The sequence below is a fragment of the Salvelinus namaycush genome, chromosome 16 (genome assembly GCF_016432855.1).
Source record: "Salvelinus namaycush isolate Seneca chromosome 16, SaNama_1.0, whole genome shotgun sequence".
Taxonomy (NCBI): Eukaryota; Metazoa; Chordata; class Actinopteri; order Salmoniformes; family Salmonidae; genus Salvelinus; species Salvelinus namaycush.
The window spans coordinates 13,438,313-13,455,594 of NC_052322.1; the positions used below are offsets into that span (position 1 = coordinate 13,438,313).

At 43.1% G+C, this 17,282-nt stretch overlaps 1 protein-coding gene across 2 annotated transcripts; it reads right to left on the minus strand.

Moving 5' to 3' along the window:
* Positions 1–4,226: 4,226 nt before the first annotated feature.
* LOC120061014 (myosin light polypeptide 6-like) lies at positions 4,227–16,591 on the minus strand. 2 transcript variants are annotated; one of them, XM_039010497.1, is made up of 6 exons: positions 16,409–16,591; positions 14,257–14,284; positions 7,987–8,130; positions 7,563–7,736; positions 7,161–7,238; positions 4,227–4,872 (listed from the first exon to the last, which is right to left on the minus strand). In XM_039010497.1, the coding sequence occupies exons 1-6, from the start codon at positions 16,589–16,591 to the stop codon at positions 4,844–4,846; spliced, it is 636 nt and encodes a 211-aa protein (XP_038866425.1). In that variant the 3' UTR covers positions 4,227–4,843. The 2 variants fall into 2 exon arrangements, with proteins under 2 accessions (XP_038866425.1, XP_038866426.1); XM_039010498.1 differs by lacking the exon at positions 16,409–16,591 and adding an exon at positions 14,737–14,858 and having other exon boundaries at positions 7,981–8,130.
* Positions 16,592–17,282: the final 691 nt, after the last annotated feature.

Below are 17,282 nucleotides of genomic sequence, written 5' to 3' on the forward strand. Positions count from 1 at the left end.
ATCACACCATGAGGCTAGGGGAGGACGGAAGGAGAGGAGTGGAATACAAACACACACACAAAATACACACACATACAGTACACACACACACTGAAATGGCAACAAACACAAAAGACTGGACTGAGTGGGTGAGCATGTCATTTTACAATGAAGTGTTTTATGGGTGTGTGATGAGAGAGTTGTGTGTTGAAGCAATCATCATGACCAAGTGAATTTCTTAACTCCTCCTGTGTGTTTACATTTCAGAGTGTGTACAAGTAAGGATATCAGAAAATGTACAGGGCCCGACTTCCCAAAATCATCTTAAGTCTAAATTCATTGTTAAAACCTTTGTAGGAGCATCGTAAAATCTTCACGCTGTTTTCCAAAACCGTCGTTATTAACGTTGCACGTGAAAACGCTCGTAATCTATGGCATGCCTCAGACCACCCATAGAAAGCCAAGTGCGGCGTTAGATGCTTTTTGGCCTCCAGCGTAACTTTATACACAGAAGATCTCCGCTAAACATAGAATCACATGGTTCAGCCGCAGATAACGTAAAAACACTACACATATAAAGTTGCAATTATCTTTGCAATTGATACAAACAAGCGAGGTATACAAGATATTCTTCAAATTAAAACCAGATGACTCCATTAAAATATTGATACAGTAGGCTATTGGCCTATGTCAATTGAGTTATATTTTGCTACTGTTGGGTGCTGTCTGTAATTTGTCTCAATATAGTTAATGATGTGTAGCCTAACGTGCTCAATGATGTGCCAAATCTTGATTTAGTGCATTATTATAGGGTAAGCATTAGAATAAGACGCCTCAATATTTGCAGCCGTAGTTGATAATATCTGTCTAGGAGCTGATCCGTCGTCAGAATTGTGGAATAATTCAAACGTTAAGGTAAGATTTAAATTGAGAAAGCTGATCTGAGACCAGCATTGAATTTCTTTCGATCCTATCAGTATCGACACATGCCTCAACGACAGACAGCGAACGTTTTCTCTGCGTGGGGTTTTGGGAAACGTATGTTACATCTACAGCAGTTCTAGGAAACATGCATCTCTAAAACACACGTAAGCCCAAATCCCATCGCTATCGGGAAATGGGGCGCAGTATAGGTGCACTAACACTTGGTACATTGAATTATACAGCATATCCCATGTGTCTCTTCTACTTACATTGTGAACTGTACATATAGTATAACCAAGATCATCAGTTCTACCCATTCCACATTCGGAGTGAGACGAACTGGTTATTAAAACCGGATTGTGAGTGTGTGATGCAAGATCGTGTTAGCCCACTGAGCTAAAGCCTGAGGCGTTAGCTTTGGGAGCTAACATGACTTTTCAGTATTATGTAAAACCATCTGATGTGTATAAACACTACTCTCTGTACCATTGGGATGAAAGCCTGACAAGCTGTTGCTTCCAAGTTGTATACAGAATTGCTATTAAAATATCTATAACAACAACACTGCTGTTCACGTCACTATTCTTACATGTCTGGTTTGGATACCGGGGATGACATTCACCAGCAACTGTAAATGGACTGGAGACTGTGTTGTAGCCTACTATGTTAACAGGATAAATAAACAGCACATTTTTGCACAAACACACACAAACTAATTTGACATTCATTTGGAGCGACTGCTTGGTGCTTGAACTGTCTGTGTGGAATTGGAAATGTGACCTGTGAGATAGGTGGCTGTGTGTGGTTGTGTGTGTGTGTGAGAGAGAGAGGATTGGGATCGAACTCCCAACGTTTGGCCACTGCCTCAGACCAACCTTTCCTCCATGGATTTCCAATATGTCTAGTTAAGACACAGCCTTACAATGAAACATTAATACATTGACCTGTGTTGTAGATAATACACCCTGCTCTACAAAATCCACCCAATATCTTATTTTTAAAATTGCAAGGATATCTATCTTGACAGAACTAAACAGACATGAAGTGTAACATTGGTTTAAAAGTATCAGGTATTTAAGGCATGTGGATTTGAAGCTCTACGAAGCTCTATTATGTCATCCTTATGACCTGTAACAACACGTATTAGCTGTCACAACAAACCACGTGTAACCCTCGGTAAATCTAGGATGTTATTTAAATGCTTCCTAAATAATTATGATAAGGATGAATAAGCTACATCACTCTCCACATATGTATGGAGAGCCTGGTAAATCAAAACAACATGTCAATACATTATATTTGAGGTGATCTTGATTTCTGTTTCTGTGCTTAACGTGTCATGTAAAACGCATGATTAGTTAGAGTTGAAATGTACACCATTAGAAGCAGATTATCGAACTGGCTTTAAAAAAAATCAATAGTCAGTCCCATGCCTCTGTCACTTTCTCAGAGAATAAATCAATATGTAAGCCTGGTAATGACGGGAAATGAACATATACATGAATTATATGCATGGAGATTTTACCTCAAACTGTCATTGTCACTCTCTAACTGATTTAACTGTGTATATTTAGCCTATGCTTTTATCCAAAGCGATTTACAGTCATGGGTTGCGGCAATAGGAACCAGACCCTACGACCCTGGTGGTGCAAGAGCTGTGCTCTGCCGATTGAGTCCGAAAATCTGAACGTGGCTGAATGATAAATCTTCCATTATCTTAATTTTCAATAATCATCCTAGTTTAGCTATAACTATTATTAGCATTGAGACAGCCTCGCAAGCAGCCTGATCTCACAAGTTCACATACATGTTCGACACACAGTGGTATTCAGTCTGGTAATTACTAGGCTAATTGAGACATTTATCTCTGGGATTCTCCAGTGATGTCTCCTATTTAGACAGATAAACGTTTTTTCCCCAGTATTTTCAAATGTGAGGTTGAACTAATTTATGCTTGTATGTAATCTTTGCCCTCTCCTTTTTATTGCAATTTCACTGTTGAAATATTTAGTCATCCAGAGGGCGATGTCTCCTCCTCCTTGATTGGTTCTTGAATACTACAGTACCTGTAGTATTGGCAGAGAGCAGAGGGAAACCTTTAATTAAAGGAGAGAGTTAATGGCCTTCTGGATTTAAAGGGCTTTGGTGAATCTGTTGCCTGTGGGAGCGAGTGGGGTGGATCTTTGCGTGTGTGAGAGGGAGAGTGTGCATGTGTGTGTGAGAAAAATACAGAAAGCAAAAGTGTGTGTGTGCTCAGCCCCCTCGCTTGCTCTCTCCAGTAGTCCTGGCAGATAGATTCCAGTGTAAAATTAATTGGTGGAGAGGTTTTGAGGCAGGTTGCAGGCCATTAGAGGTTCCCCTGTCGAATGCAGAGCCACGAGGATCACACGCTCACAAATTGCAGGTTTAAAATAATCAATACACTTCACTTACATCCAACACAAACACAGGCCTGTGCACGTACGCTCAGTAATTAGTGGACAACCTATTCACCCCTGTGCTATGATACCTTATCTTTTGCACGCACACACACCGATAGATCTCTTGGTACCTAATGAGAGGAAATAGTTGACTGGTTGTGAGGGGAATAAGGAAAAGGTCAGGAAGCCAGAGAGGAATCGGTCTTGGCACACTAAGCAACATAACATACAGGATTCTACTGGGAATGTTCCAGAACACTGTCATACAGTTTCATGTTCCAATCCAGAACATTGTCATACCGGATCACACACTGATCAATTAACTGTAGTACAATCTCAACGCAATAATTATCTTTTTAAAATTCAGTCAGCGCCGAGGAAAGTTGAGATTGAAGTGGTTGTAAAAGACATAAAAGCTCTCTTAAGAGTGTTAGAACAATTATATTACACTGGTTACAAGAGAACTTCGTAACTATAGAAACATGTTATATGAAGTGAAAACTATTCCCATTGATTTAGAGCATGCCTTTTCCAACAGTGCAAACTCATTATGCCAATATTTAATAAAAAGCAGACTGTTAGAATTGTAGTCATTCAATTAGTTTTGGTTTCATTGTGGGTTTATGGTTACCGCCTAACCTGTCATTCACAAAACATACAATAGACGTTGCTTGGATGTGCCGAGTACAATGGTCTTTTTGCAACAGACACAGCACTGCCCTCTTGTGCCCACTTAATAGTTTGCAACACATTTCTGAGCACTAATTAAAAGACAAAATTAGTCAGGTAAACAAAATGATTTAAAAAGTATTTTACAATAAACACTCATAGGTGTATTATGTTCACCCTGTCAAATCACGTTCTCACAATTTTAATTTGTTAGAAAAAAAACGAAGAAAAAAATGTTTTCAGAAAATCATTTTTTTATTGGAACGCTGCAACAAATAAATGGAAGAAAAAAGAAAAAAAATTCACTGAACCGCTCATGGATTTCTATGTCGTCATGATTGTATGGCTTCTTATACATATTGGTTAACTAACTGCATAGCTCTGGCAGCGATAGGAAGGGAGACATTCCCAGCCAAAGCAAGTCTTCATTAGCCTGGTCTCAGATCTTTTTGTGCGGTCTTGACAACTCCATTGCTGTCACTGTCATACCATTGACAGAGTTGGCAACAGGCAAGACGGCGCAAACAGTTGGTATGAAGTGCTCTCTCTCGGAATGTTATTGCTGGTCACGCCAGCAGCACACAAGCTTCTAATTACATGCAAGTTGGTCTTATTCTTAATTCAATGGACCAGGCTGACGCATTAAAACAATTTAAAAAAAGCTTGGGTCACTAATGGTCTTAACTTGGGAATGTAAAGGCACTTTCGAAAGAAAAAAGAAACGTGAAGATATAATAAGATTGCACAGGAAGCGGGCAGGACTGGAAACTAGTTGCAAAAAGGAGGGGAAATGTGTCACAGACATAAACAGGGTGAAAACGAAGAATAGGAAGGAATGTTCTTCCTGATCTTCAACCGCTCATGACCATCCGGACGAGTTCTGTGATGTAAAGAAAGAGGAAGAGAGAGAAAAAACAACATTAGAATCCCAATTCACAGCTAATTGGGGGAAATCCACTCCAAATACAGCAACATCCTGGTTGTTTTGAAAATGAACCCTTCGACCTCAACATTGTTGAGGGATGCTGTTGTAGGAGGTACATCCCTTGTTTCTCTAAGTCCATGAGTAGAGGAAAGTGGGGGCGAGGGAGGAGGACAGAGGTTAAGAGATCATCTCTACAGTATCTCCTACTCAGCCAAAGTGGATGGATTTGGCCAGGATGACTGTTCTAGGATCCAAGAGACCGTTAAAGAAGAGAAACCATCTTTGTTTTCTCTATGAGGCACGGATCAGGGGGGAAGAGATTGGAAGAGAGAGATTGGGGGGGGGGGGGGGGGGTCTACAGAGATCACAATAGCACTCAGCTATAATCAGTGTCCATAAGGAGAGAAGATATCGCCAGCAAAAAATAGCAAACTCACTGCAATTCTGGGGTTAGTAAAAGGGAGGAGTGACTGGTCTGTTGAGTCAGAGTTGGGGGAATATATAAGATATGCTCACATTGATTCAAATGGTCAATTTAGTGTTAATTCTCATGTAGGGGCTTCCACAGAGAGACTTCCAAAGCAAACTGCCTATTTGTGGCAGCATGGAATTCATGTGATGAGAGGCCCAAATGAGAAAATTGCATTGTGGGTAATAACCTGCTGCAAAAGGTGCTCAATTACATTATCCAGCCCAGCTCCGAACACAACATGGAGTACAACAACCACTCCTGCTAGAGTGCTCTGCATGTATAAACTACCCCTCTATAGGGTGAATATCAATTGTATTTCCTCTCTCCTCTTCTCCTTCTCAAAACGCATTGAAGGAAAAGGTCAGAGGAAGCGAGGAATACAAATGAGATTCCACTAATTCTTCAGACAGAGGGGATATCCAGACATGCAGAGGGGCCTGCTGTAGCAGCCAGGCTCAGGGTAGGAGAGAGAGACAGGGGGCAGCAGGAGAGAACAGGGAGTCTACCAACGAGTCAAAACCTCCAGTCCAAACTGCCCTACAACAGGGCTCTCTCTCACCAGGCTATCCCACTGCAAGATGTACAATGGGTTTACAAGGCAAATAACAGCTTTTGTGTGTATGTTTTGCAGGGATGCCTAAAGCAGGAGAGCCTGAGAAGAAGCCCGTTGTTCAAGTAGGCTCTACAGTATACCCTCTGCTGCCCTGCTCATACCGGCGCTCAGCCAGACATGATGGTACGCACAAACGCTGTGGAGGAAGAACAGTTACACAGCATGTTACCAATTCGGTTTGTATTCACAATCTGGTTCTCCCATCACCATGAACAGTTACTGTATACAAAACGTTGCAGAGCTACATCATTGTGCAGTGACACAGGAGATTGTAATCGCTGGTACTTTCACCGCCTCCATCCAGTTCTTTAGCCAACTGGTTCAACGGTAAAGTTATAGAAAAACAAACTTGTCCACTTATTCAGCCATCGACATTGGCACTTGTCATTTAGCAGATGCTCTTATCCAGAGCGACTTATAAGAGGAATTAGGGTTAAGTGCCTTGCTCAAGGGCAGAGATTTTTCACCTAGTCGGCTCAGGGATTTGAACCAGCGACCTTTCGGTTACTGGCCCAATGCTCTTAACCTCAAGGCTACCTGCAAGATTGCGCTATCAATATTGATCCCTGCATAAACAAACCTTTGCACCAAAACATCCATATCTTCATGTTGTGCACGCTGTAGCTCAGAAGTCCTCCCCCGCCACAACTTCTGCACTTTACCTCTCTCCACACAGCAAGGAAACATGCACGGTCATCATTGCATAACCAGGGTGTTGTGGTTAGAAGTAGAAGTCGTGGAAGGTCGGTGGGGTACTTACAACACATTATTAACCTAATCAGACCCAACAACACATCCGTGTCTCCTCCATCTCTAATTCTCCGTTTCCCCTCCCTCCCTCCCTCCCTCCCTCCCTCCCTCCCTCCATCTTTCATTCTCCGTTTCCCCTCCCTCCCTCCCTCCATCTTTCATTCTCCGTTTCCCCTCCCTCCCTTCCTCCATCTTTCATTCTCCGTTTCCCCTCCCTCCCTCCCTCCATCTTTCATTCTCCGTTTCCCCTCCCTCCCTCCCTCCATCTTTCATTCTCCGTTTCCCCTCCCTCCCTCCCTCCATCTTTCATTCTCCGTTTCCCCTCCCTCCCTCCCTCCATCTTTCATTCTCCGTTTCCCCTCCCTCCCTCCATCTTTCATTCTCCGTTTCCCCCTCCCTCCCGCTCACCTTCATAGTTAATACAGCCATTAGCGTCCTCGTGTCCGGCAAGAAGCGTCTCTACCTCCTCCTCCGTCATCTTCTCCCCTGAAGGACAGACAAACTCATATATTAGTAAAGTAATAGCTACACTGTTATGTTCAAAAGTTGTGTGTTCTCATTGGTGTTGAACTTAAAAAGAAAACACTTTAAAAATCGGTAATCTTCTGAAATCTGATGTTTGTGCTTTGATTAAAAAAATAATTGTCACATTACAGAGATTATCTTTGCGACATTTGGGATTTATATTTTCTGAGTCAACTTCCAAATTAGATGACCTTTTGCTCAGGGATTTGCATTCTGCATTAAATACATGAAATGTCTTTCCTCAGATGTGGATGAGAGTAAAAGAATGACGCTCCAGTAACCCACCTAGTGTGGTGAGGACGTGACGCAGCTCTGCCCCCATTACGGTGCCGTTGCCCTCCTTATCAAAGACGCGCAGTCCCTCAACGAAATCCTCAAAGGAGCCCTGGTCTTTATTCTTAGCGATGGCCTGCAGCATGGGCAGGAACTGCTCAAAGTCAAGCATCTTGTGGTTCATCTCTGAAGTAGAAATGGAGGAAATTAATGAATTGATGATATGAATGAACACAGGGGTCTAAACATTATAACCCTTTCAGCACAAGTGATCGCTAGGTCAAAGGCGGTTAGATCATTTTTGCATCAGATAACGCCTTCGCTTGTGAAAACTCAAAGAACCCTGGTCCAAACAAGTTCTGGTAGAGAGATATGTTTAGGGCACAGAATGAAATAGAACACTAGTATACAGTATTCTATTGTATCTCACCCTCACCCTCAGCCTTGGGGTTGCCCAGGACCTTGAGGACCTCTGCATTGACGGGGTTCTGGCCCAACGCCCGCATGACGTCGCCGCACTGACTGTAACTGATCTTCCCATCGCCGGTTCTGTCGAAGAGGAGGAAAGCCTCCTTAAACTCTAGAGGGTGGGAGGGAGATATGGTTGAGTGCGAGGAGAGAATGATTGGGTGTGGGAGAGGGATGGTAAATGGTTAGGAGATGAAAAAAAAAAAAATCTAGACGGGAAGATGGTGAACAAGTTGGAAATGCAAGAGAGGTTGGATAAGTAAGACAGGCCAGAGAAAGACACCAATCAATATGATAACTGATAATGTGTGTATTACTTCAGGTAGTTTTTGCTAGAATAACAGGTTAGTGAACTTGGCATTGTTTAACATCAGCTTATTCCATTAATGAACGAATCATGGTCTCCCTTCACCTGACCAGCGGGATCAACACGGTGGCACGTAGGAAAGTAAAATGAGAGAGCACCAACTACAGTGGAGTGGGTAGCCTGAAGCCCAATTCAAACAAAAACCTTTCTCTTTTTAAGCGAGTGAACGAGTGTGCTCACACTGGAAATAGAACGCATATGAGTTAATGAGAGAAAATAGATGGACCGCAAGCGTCAACTTAGAAAGCAGATCTGTTTAATAAGAAGATAAATTGTGTGGGTCGTGTGCAGAATAGGAATTGTTATGATCTTCCCTATGCTAAGTAGACTAAAGATGTAGTTTAAAATGTATTTGCCTGCAAGCTAAGGTTTATCAGTCAAATAGGCTACATTGTTTTTTTAAATGCAGCTTTGTGCTGTGTGCCACACTCCGCCAACCCGGATGTCCTAGCCGTGTCTGAATCCTGGCTTAGGAAGGCCACCAAAAATCCTGAAATTTCCATCCTTAACTATAACATTTTCCGACAAGATAGAAATGCCAAAGCGGGCGGAGTTCCAATCTACTGCAGAGATAGCCTGCAGAGTTCTGTCATACTATCCAGGTCTGTGCCCGAACAATTCGAGCTTCTACTTTTATAAATCCACCTTTCTAGAAACAAGTCTCTCACCGTTGCCACCCCCTTCAGCCCCCAGCTGTGCCCTGGACACCATATGTGAAGATCGATGGGGGACAATCAATTCAGAGTTCGTACTGTTAGGTGACCTAAACTGGGACATGCTTAACACCCTGGCCATCCTACAATCTAAGCTAATGCCCTCAATCTCACACAAATGATCAAGGAACCTACAAAGTACAACCCTAAATCCGTAACCATGGGCACCCTCTTAGATATCCTCCTGACCAACTTGCCCTCTAAATACACCTCTGCTGTCTTCAACCAGGATCTCAAAGATTATTGCCTCATGTCCTGCATGCGTAATGGGTCGCGGGCAAACGACCACCCCTCATCACTGTCAAACGCTCCCTAAAACACTTCAATGAGCAGGCCTTTCTAATCGACCTGGCCCGGACTGCACTAGCATCGAATAGCCCCCGTGATATGCAACTTTTCAGGGAAGTCAGAAACCAATATACTCAGTCAGTTAGGAAAGCTAAGGCTAGCTTTATAAAACAGAAATCCTATAGCACTAATTCCAAAAAGTTTTGGGACACTAAAGTCCATGGGAATAAGAGCACCTCCTCCCAGCTGCCCACTGCACTGAGGATAGGACACATTGTCACCACCAATAAATCTACGATAATCGATAATTTCAACAAGCATTTTTCCATGGCTGGCCATTTTTTCCACCTGGCTACCCATACCCCGGCCAACATCTCAGCACCCCCTGCAGCAACTTGCCCAAGCCCCCTCCCCACTACTCCTTCACCCAAATCCAGACAGCTGATGTTCTAAAAGAGATGTAAAATCTGGATCCCTACAAATCAGCTGGGCTAGACAATCTGTACCCTCTCTTTCTAAAATGACCCACCGCAATTGTTGCAACCCCTATTACTAGCCTATTCAACCTCTCTTTCGTATCGTCTGAGATCCCCAAAGATTGGAAAGCTGCCACGGTCATCCCCCTCTTCAAAGTGGGAGACACTCTAGACCCAAATTGTTATAGACCTATATCCATCCTGCCCTTCCAAAATCTTCAAAAGCCAAGTTAAACAGATCACCGACCATTTCGAATCCCACCGTACCTTCTCCACTATGCAATCTGGTTTCCGAGCTGGTCATGGGTGCACCTCAGCCACGCTCAAGGTCCTAAACAATATCATAACCGCCATCGATAAAAGACAGTACTGTGCAGCAGTCTTCATTGACCTGGCCAAGGCTTTCGACTGTCAATCACCACATTCTTATCGGCAGACTCAACAGCCTTGGCTTCTCAAATGACTGCCTCGCCTGGTTCACCAACTACTTCTCTGACAGAGTTCAGTGTGTCAAATCGGAGGGCCTGTTGTCCGGACCTCTGGCAGTCTCTATGGGGGTGCCACAGGGTTTAATTCTCGGGCCGACTCTCTTCACTGTATACATCAATGATGTTGCTCTTGCTGCTGGTGAGTCTCTGATCCACCTCTACGCAGACGACACCATTCTGTATACATCTGGCCCTTCTTTGGACACTGTGCTAACAAACCTCCAAACGAGCTTCAATGCCACACAACACTCCTTCCGTTGCCTCCAACTGCTCTTAAATGCAAGTAAAACTAAGTGCATGCTCTTCAACTGATTGCTGCCTGCACCCTCCCGCCAGACTAGCATCACTACTCTGGACGGTTCTGACTTAGAATATGTGGACAACTACAAATACCTAGGTGTCTGGTTAGACTCTCCTTCCAGACTCACATTAAGCATCTCCAATCCAAAATTAAATCTATAATCGTCTTCCTATTTCGCAACAAAGCCTCCTTCACTCATGCTGCCAAACATACCCTCGTAAAACTGACTATCCTACCAATCCTCGACTTTGGCGATGTCTTTCACTAAATAGCCTCCAACACTCTACTCAGCAAACTGGATGTAGTCTATCACAGTGCCCTCTTTTTTGTCACCAAAGCCCCAAATACTACCCACCACTGCGACCTATATGCTCTCGCTGGCTGGCCCTCACTACATATTTGTCGCCAAACCCACTGGCTCCTGGTCATCTATAAGTCTATGCGAGGTAAAGCCCCACCTTATGTCAGCTCACTGGTCACCATAGCAACACCCACCCGTAGCACGCGCTCCAGCAGGTATATTTCTCTGGTCATCCCCAAAGCCAACACTTACTATGGCCGCCTTTCCTTCCAGTTCTCTGCTGCCAATGACTGGAACAAATGGCAAAAATCACTGAAGCTGGAGTCTTATATCTCCCTCTCTATCTTTAAGCATCAACTGCCAGAGCAGCTTACCGATCACTGATATATGATATATCAGCTGATGTAAGAAGGGCTATATAAATAAATATTTTATTTTATAAATCTGGTAATGAATGGTGTGGCTGTTGAACAAGTTGAGGAGACTAAATTACTTGGCGTTACCTTAGATTGTAAACTCTCATGGTAAAACATATAGATTCAATGGTTGCAAAGATGGGGAGAGGTCTAGCCATAATAAAAAAGATGCTCTGCTTTTTTGACACCACACTCCAAAAAGCAAGTCCCGCAGGCTCTAGTTTTGTCTAATCTTGATTACTGTCCAGTCGTGTGGTCCAGTGCTGCAAGGAAAGACCTAGTTAAGCTGCAGCTGGCCCAGAACAGAGCGGCATGTTTTGCTCTTAATTGTAATCAGAGGCCTAATATTAATACTATGCATGCCAGTCTCTCTTGGCCAAGAGTTGAGGAGAGACTGACTGCATCACTTCTTTTAATAAGAAACATTAATGTGTTAAATCCATAAATCGTTTGCATAGACAACTTATACACAGCTCTGACACACACACCCACCAGACATACCACCAGGGGTCTTTTCCCCAAATCCAGAACAAATTCAAGAAAACGTACAGTATTATATATATAGAGCCCTTATTGCATGGAACTTCCTTCCATCTCATATTGCTCAAATAAACAGCAAACCTGGTTTCAAAAAACAGATAAAGCAACACCTCTCCCCTATTTGACCTAGACAGTTTGTGTGTATGCATTGATATGTAGGCTACGTGTGCCTTTTTAAAAATGTATGTAGTTCTGTCCTTGTCTAATGATGTTCTGTATTATGTCATTCTGCATTATGTTTCATGTGGACCCCAGGAAGAGTAGCTGCTGCTTTTGCAACTGCTAATGGGGACCCTAATAAAATACCAAAAGCTAGCAAAGCAACAAGACTTTAGCATAGGTACGGCGGCAAATTTTGCGCCGTTGACGGGGGTCTCTCCGTGTGATTTCGACAGAAGACAGCTCATTTTACACGAAGGCGCATATCAGACTCTACCCTGGATAACGGGGTCTGTTGTTTAGGTTAATTGAGGCCAGCGGAGTAGATGGGGGAAGAAAACACCTGAGCAGAATGACATTACCTAAGCAAGGCTGGGGAACATTATCCAATGTAGCCACATATGAGAACGGTTCCCCTTTTAATGGCACAACACCCAGTTCACTAAGGGAATTAGCCTAGTCCGCATCCACATTAACAAGTGATGACAAACAAGTCAAACTAAACAGCCACAAGAGGCTCACCTGCTACAGCCTACACTAACTACCATGAGCTTTGTAAATGTGCCTAATTAGGCTAACACTGTAGACTCAAATATCAACAAGGGGGGGGAAAAATCTGATATGAATTCCTATGTAACCAACACTTGAGTCTTCACACCGGTAAGTTCTCAGATGTCGTAATCTCTTTTGTGCATTTACTTCCATCTGAATATTTGATGACCTTAAATAGGTCTGCGTAATATAAGGTCGGGAGATGTTATCTAAGCCTTCCAAGGAGGCATGCAGGTTTCTACTGAGTGTTAGTGTAGGGCACAGAAAACACTAAATCCATAGCAGACAGTGCAGAAGCAATGACAATGCCAAAGCATCTCAACCATAGGTTATTGAGATCAGTCTATTTGGTTTCAATTTTTTTTTAAACTATTCAGCTGAACATTTCCTTAAAACAAACAAGTTGATTAGTAGTAGCAAAGTCTTATAAAGAAGCTGGCCGAACTAACTAGAAAGGGCCCATAAGCCACTAAAAGGCCTAGAAGGAGAAATTATGTAAGCGCTTGGTGGCGGTCTCTCGGTTCTAGGACCACTTATCAGACTAGGGGCCAATTCCTGTTCAATTCTGTGAAATCAGGAAGTAAACTGAAAATGATGTACATTTAAATTAAGTGTCCATATACTTCCCAAATTGACTGAATTGAAATTGACCACAACCCTGGCCTGCAGAGTATGGGATATCCCTTCAGAACTACAGGCAAACACAGCACTGTTGTAATTTTTCCTGTTCTCAGGAATGTGCCTCCCTCTTCCCTCATGGCCCGCTGAGTTCCATTTCCCAACACCATATTAGGTCATGGAGGAGCGAGGGACAGAGAGCTGTATTGTCAACCATGATTAAACAAGCCAGGGAGTGGAGAAGACTCATATACTAGTCTGTTAGTCTGTGTCTAACTCCAAAAAAGGAAAGGGAACACTCCAGGGGAGATGACAAGCTACTAAGATAGCATGCAAACTTTTATGGTACATGGGAACGGGACAATTGGGAATGTATGCAGTTTGATGCAAACACAGAAAGTGGAGTGACGACCTATGGTATGCAAAAGGTTTCCTGTCTATAGAAATGCACTAACAAAACACACCAGGAGCCTATTACTACCTTGTATACTGGATCTGAGCTAACGAGGATGAAACTAGCTATAAAACAGACTTTCTACTGACAGTAAAAAACAGGAAACAGACATGACACAATGGGCTAAAATAACAGGTAAGACTCAGTCTGTCATAAAATAGACCAGTGACACCTTGTAACATAATATCCATGGTGTGACTGGCTATCACAGCCTTCAGCAACTGTATCAGACCAACAACATGCTTTAAACACGGTTAGATTCAGGTCCAAGACTCAGGGGCCAAATTTTAGGGTCATTCGCCAATAACTCACCGTGTATTTGATCCAGGTTAAACTCAATCTGGAAAGAACAAGCAGTAAGGAAAGAGTAGTAACTTTGCTACTATAGGAGGAATGACAGACAAGGCATAAAGCAGATGATAGCCAGTAAAGAAAAAGTAAGACAAGCAAGAAAGAAAAATAAGTGGCATTTGTCTCTGAGTTGAGGATGGCAACATGCAATAGTTGGTCAAGTTTGGGAAAATTAGCTAGCTAACTAATCTAGTTAGCAAAATGTGTAACTCACCCATGATTTGATCTTCTGAGAAGTCAGACTGTTCAAAGAAAGATAAAGTTAGCTAGCTACTATGATTTTGTAAAATCCTGTTGCGAAAGACCTGTGGCTAGCTAGCTAGGCAGACAACTTTCTATCACACCCTTATCTAGGAACTAGCTAGCTAACGTTACTAGTCAGTGAGAAATACTAACATCTGGGTGACATTTGGAGACAATGGCAAATTATATTGAGATTTAGCTACTGGTATACCACTTTATATCGATAAGCTAGGGTTGCTAAACTGGCGAGTAAGCGACTAACATTAGCCAGTAAGCTAATTAGCTACAATAACGCTAACTTGCTAGTTAGTTCTGCTCAATTAAACTGGCTAACGTTAGCTAGTAAAGTTAACGAACTGTTAGCTAATTCGACATAGCTACAATTCCCGAAATAAGAATAGGATATCGAATAGATAGCTAGTTAGTTAATACAGGTTATTGAAGAACCCACCATATCTGTGGCTGTTGGAGTGTGTCGAAGACGTCGGGAGCTGGAGGAATGTGAGGGGTCGGCAGCAAGGAAAAGCCCTACTAGTACTAGCACAGCCCCAGCAGTGTTTACTTGCTCGTCATAGCTCCTCTGTGCTGCATCTGCGCAGTGCGCATAACCATGGACAGGTGCTATGCCAGGGTAGTGGCCCCTGCCCTGGCCCTTTTCCATGGTAAAACCAAAGATATATATATATACTGTATATATATATTTATTTTAATTGAACCTTTATTTAACTAGGGAAGTCAGTGAAGAACAAATTCTTATTTACAATGACGGCCTACCCCGGCCAAACCCGGACGACGCTGGGTCAATTGTGCGCCGCCCTATGGGACTCCCAATCACAGCCGGATGTGATACAGCCTGGATTCGAACCAGGGACTGTAGTGATGGCTTCCACTGAGATGCAGTAATTTAGACCGCTGCGCCACTCAGGAGCATTATTAGATATATAACTAGATCTTCTAATTTCCTCTTTTATCCGTGGTAAAACATTTTGAAACTGTCATAGGCCTAGCTACATTATACTCTGAATGTATGTTTCATTTTGGCCTGTTCTAGAAATGGTGTTGGATTCCTTAGGTTCTGAGACTAGCTCATTGACTAGGCCACAACCTGTCTAGTCCTCTGATCAACGAGGACAAAGTGCCAAGGAGTGTTTACAGTCTATGGGTATATTGACCCCTTTATAAACTCTCGCAACACAGACATGCAGCAGACCACTAATTCTATTGCAAAGTAACACACAAAGCATTGATGAGAGCAAAGCTATGGATGTTTCATAACAAGAGCGACAGGCCTAATGTGGATGAAACACAAATATAGGTCTACCAATTGTGATGTCTCTGTGATTTTACATTTCTAACCAAACATTTTTATAAAGGAAAGAAAACGAGTTTATTTCATTTCCCTTCACTAACCTTCCCCCCCAGGATATGAATATGTAAATGTTTGCTGCGGAAGGCTCAAGGTTATAGCAGAGTATCTCCTGGAGAGAAATAAGCACACTCCCTCCCAGAGGAGGTCAGTCACAGACAGCTTCTATAGCAGTGCCCTAGTTCTCAACTCATCTTTATACCACAATGATACTGGTAGTTTGGTTCCTACTAGTCTCTCATAAAACAATAGGAAGATTATTTGGAAGAGGATTTGTGGAGTCCGCTTTGTAAGCACATCATGCTATTGAGAAACATAATTTGAGATGCTTTGAGCCTCGAACATTTCCCAGGACAAAACAATAGTAGTAAACTGCATATTTCAAAATGGATTGAATGCTTGCATCTCAAGAAACAGCCTATCGCTCTGCCTACTTTCCAGTCTATTATGACATGGGAGCATTGGGCTATTTTCAGCATGCCCTATTAGTCATAGTAGTTATTCAGCACTGTATCGATACATTTTGTAAAAAGACTTCCACTGATCTAGATTTTAGGATTGCGTTCCACATTAGCTCTGTCATTGCTGTGCACAGACACACACACACACACACACACACACACACACACACACACACACACACACACACACACACACACACACACACACACACACACACACACACACACACACACACACACACACACACACTCACACAGAGAGAGAGTTGGGTGCTGTGGGAGGCACCTCCACTCACCTCCATGGTGCTGGGGTCAAATGGAGAATCAGAGGGTCGCAGCATCCTGGGTTTCTGTTCTGGAGCTGACCTTGGCTGGGCAGGGTTAGCTGAGGGGAGGCAAGGGAAAGGAGGCCCTAGTCTGGGCTGCTGGGCCACAGGCGATGGAGTCTTCTTAATAGATGGTTCTCTTTTAGGGGCCATTTCTGGAGTTCGTAACAGTACTTCTGTCGCCCTCTCACTCTGTTCCCTGTACTGGTTACTAATGTGGTTGCTGAGAGGAGTGGAGGCAGAAAAAGAGAAAGTGTGTCAGATGTGTACAGGAGCGAGAGAGAGAGAGAGAGAGGAAAAGAGGGAGGGAGAGATGGCGAGAGAGCTAGAGAGAGAGAAATGGAGAGGGAAGTCTATAAATAGAGGGAGATAGTGGAGAGAGATAGTGGAGAGAGAGGGATATATTTAGAGAGAGGGAGTGAGAGACGGATAGAGAAGAGAGAGAGATAAAGAGGCCGAGAGAGAGGGATGAGTATAGTTGCCTGGGGGACAGGCAGGTGGATCAGGCAGAGAGAGGTGGTTGTATAGAAGAGAAGAGCATGTAAGTGACGTTGAGATTGAGCCGCGTAGGAGTGGAGAGTCGAATGAGGAGGGGGCGCAGCTATAGAGAGAAAGCGCACATTTTATATGGGTCAGAAAGGCAGGTGGGTGAGTCAGTGAGTATGCTTGTTTGTGTAAGTGAGCTCAGTATTCATGTATTATTATACACATCATCACCTATACACCTGCCACTAATTATACTGTGAAGTGGTTTGGGTGTGTGTGTCGTGTCTATTTGTGTAACAATAAGACTTGACACAGCCAGTAAAGCTAAAAATATAATGTTCTATTTTGGAATCTGGAA

Excerpts from the sequence above, each read along its gene's own strand:
- LOC120061014 (XM_039010497.1), bottom strand. The coding sequence starts at position 16,591 with ATGGCCCCTAAAAGAGAACCATCTATTAAGAAGACTCCATCGCCTGTG. Across the intron at positions 7,737-7,986 it reads GGGCAACCCCAAGGCTGAGG|AGATGAACCACAAGATGCTT; the intron begins GTGAGGGTGAGA and ends TTTCTACTTCAG. Across the intron at positions 7,239-7,562 it reads TCACGTCCTCACCACACTAG|GGGAGAAGATGACGGAGGAG; the intron begins GTGGGTTACTGG and ends TCTGTCCTTCAG.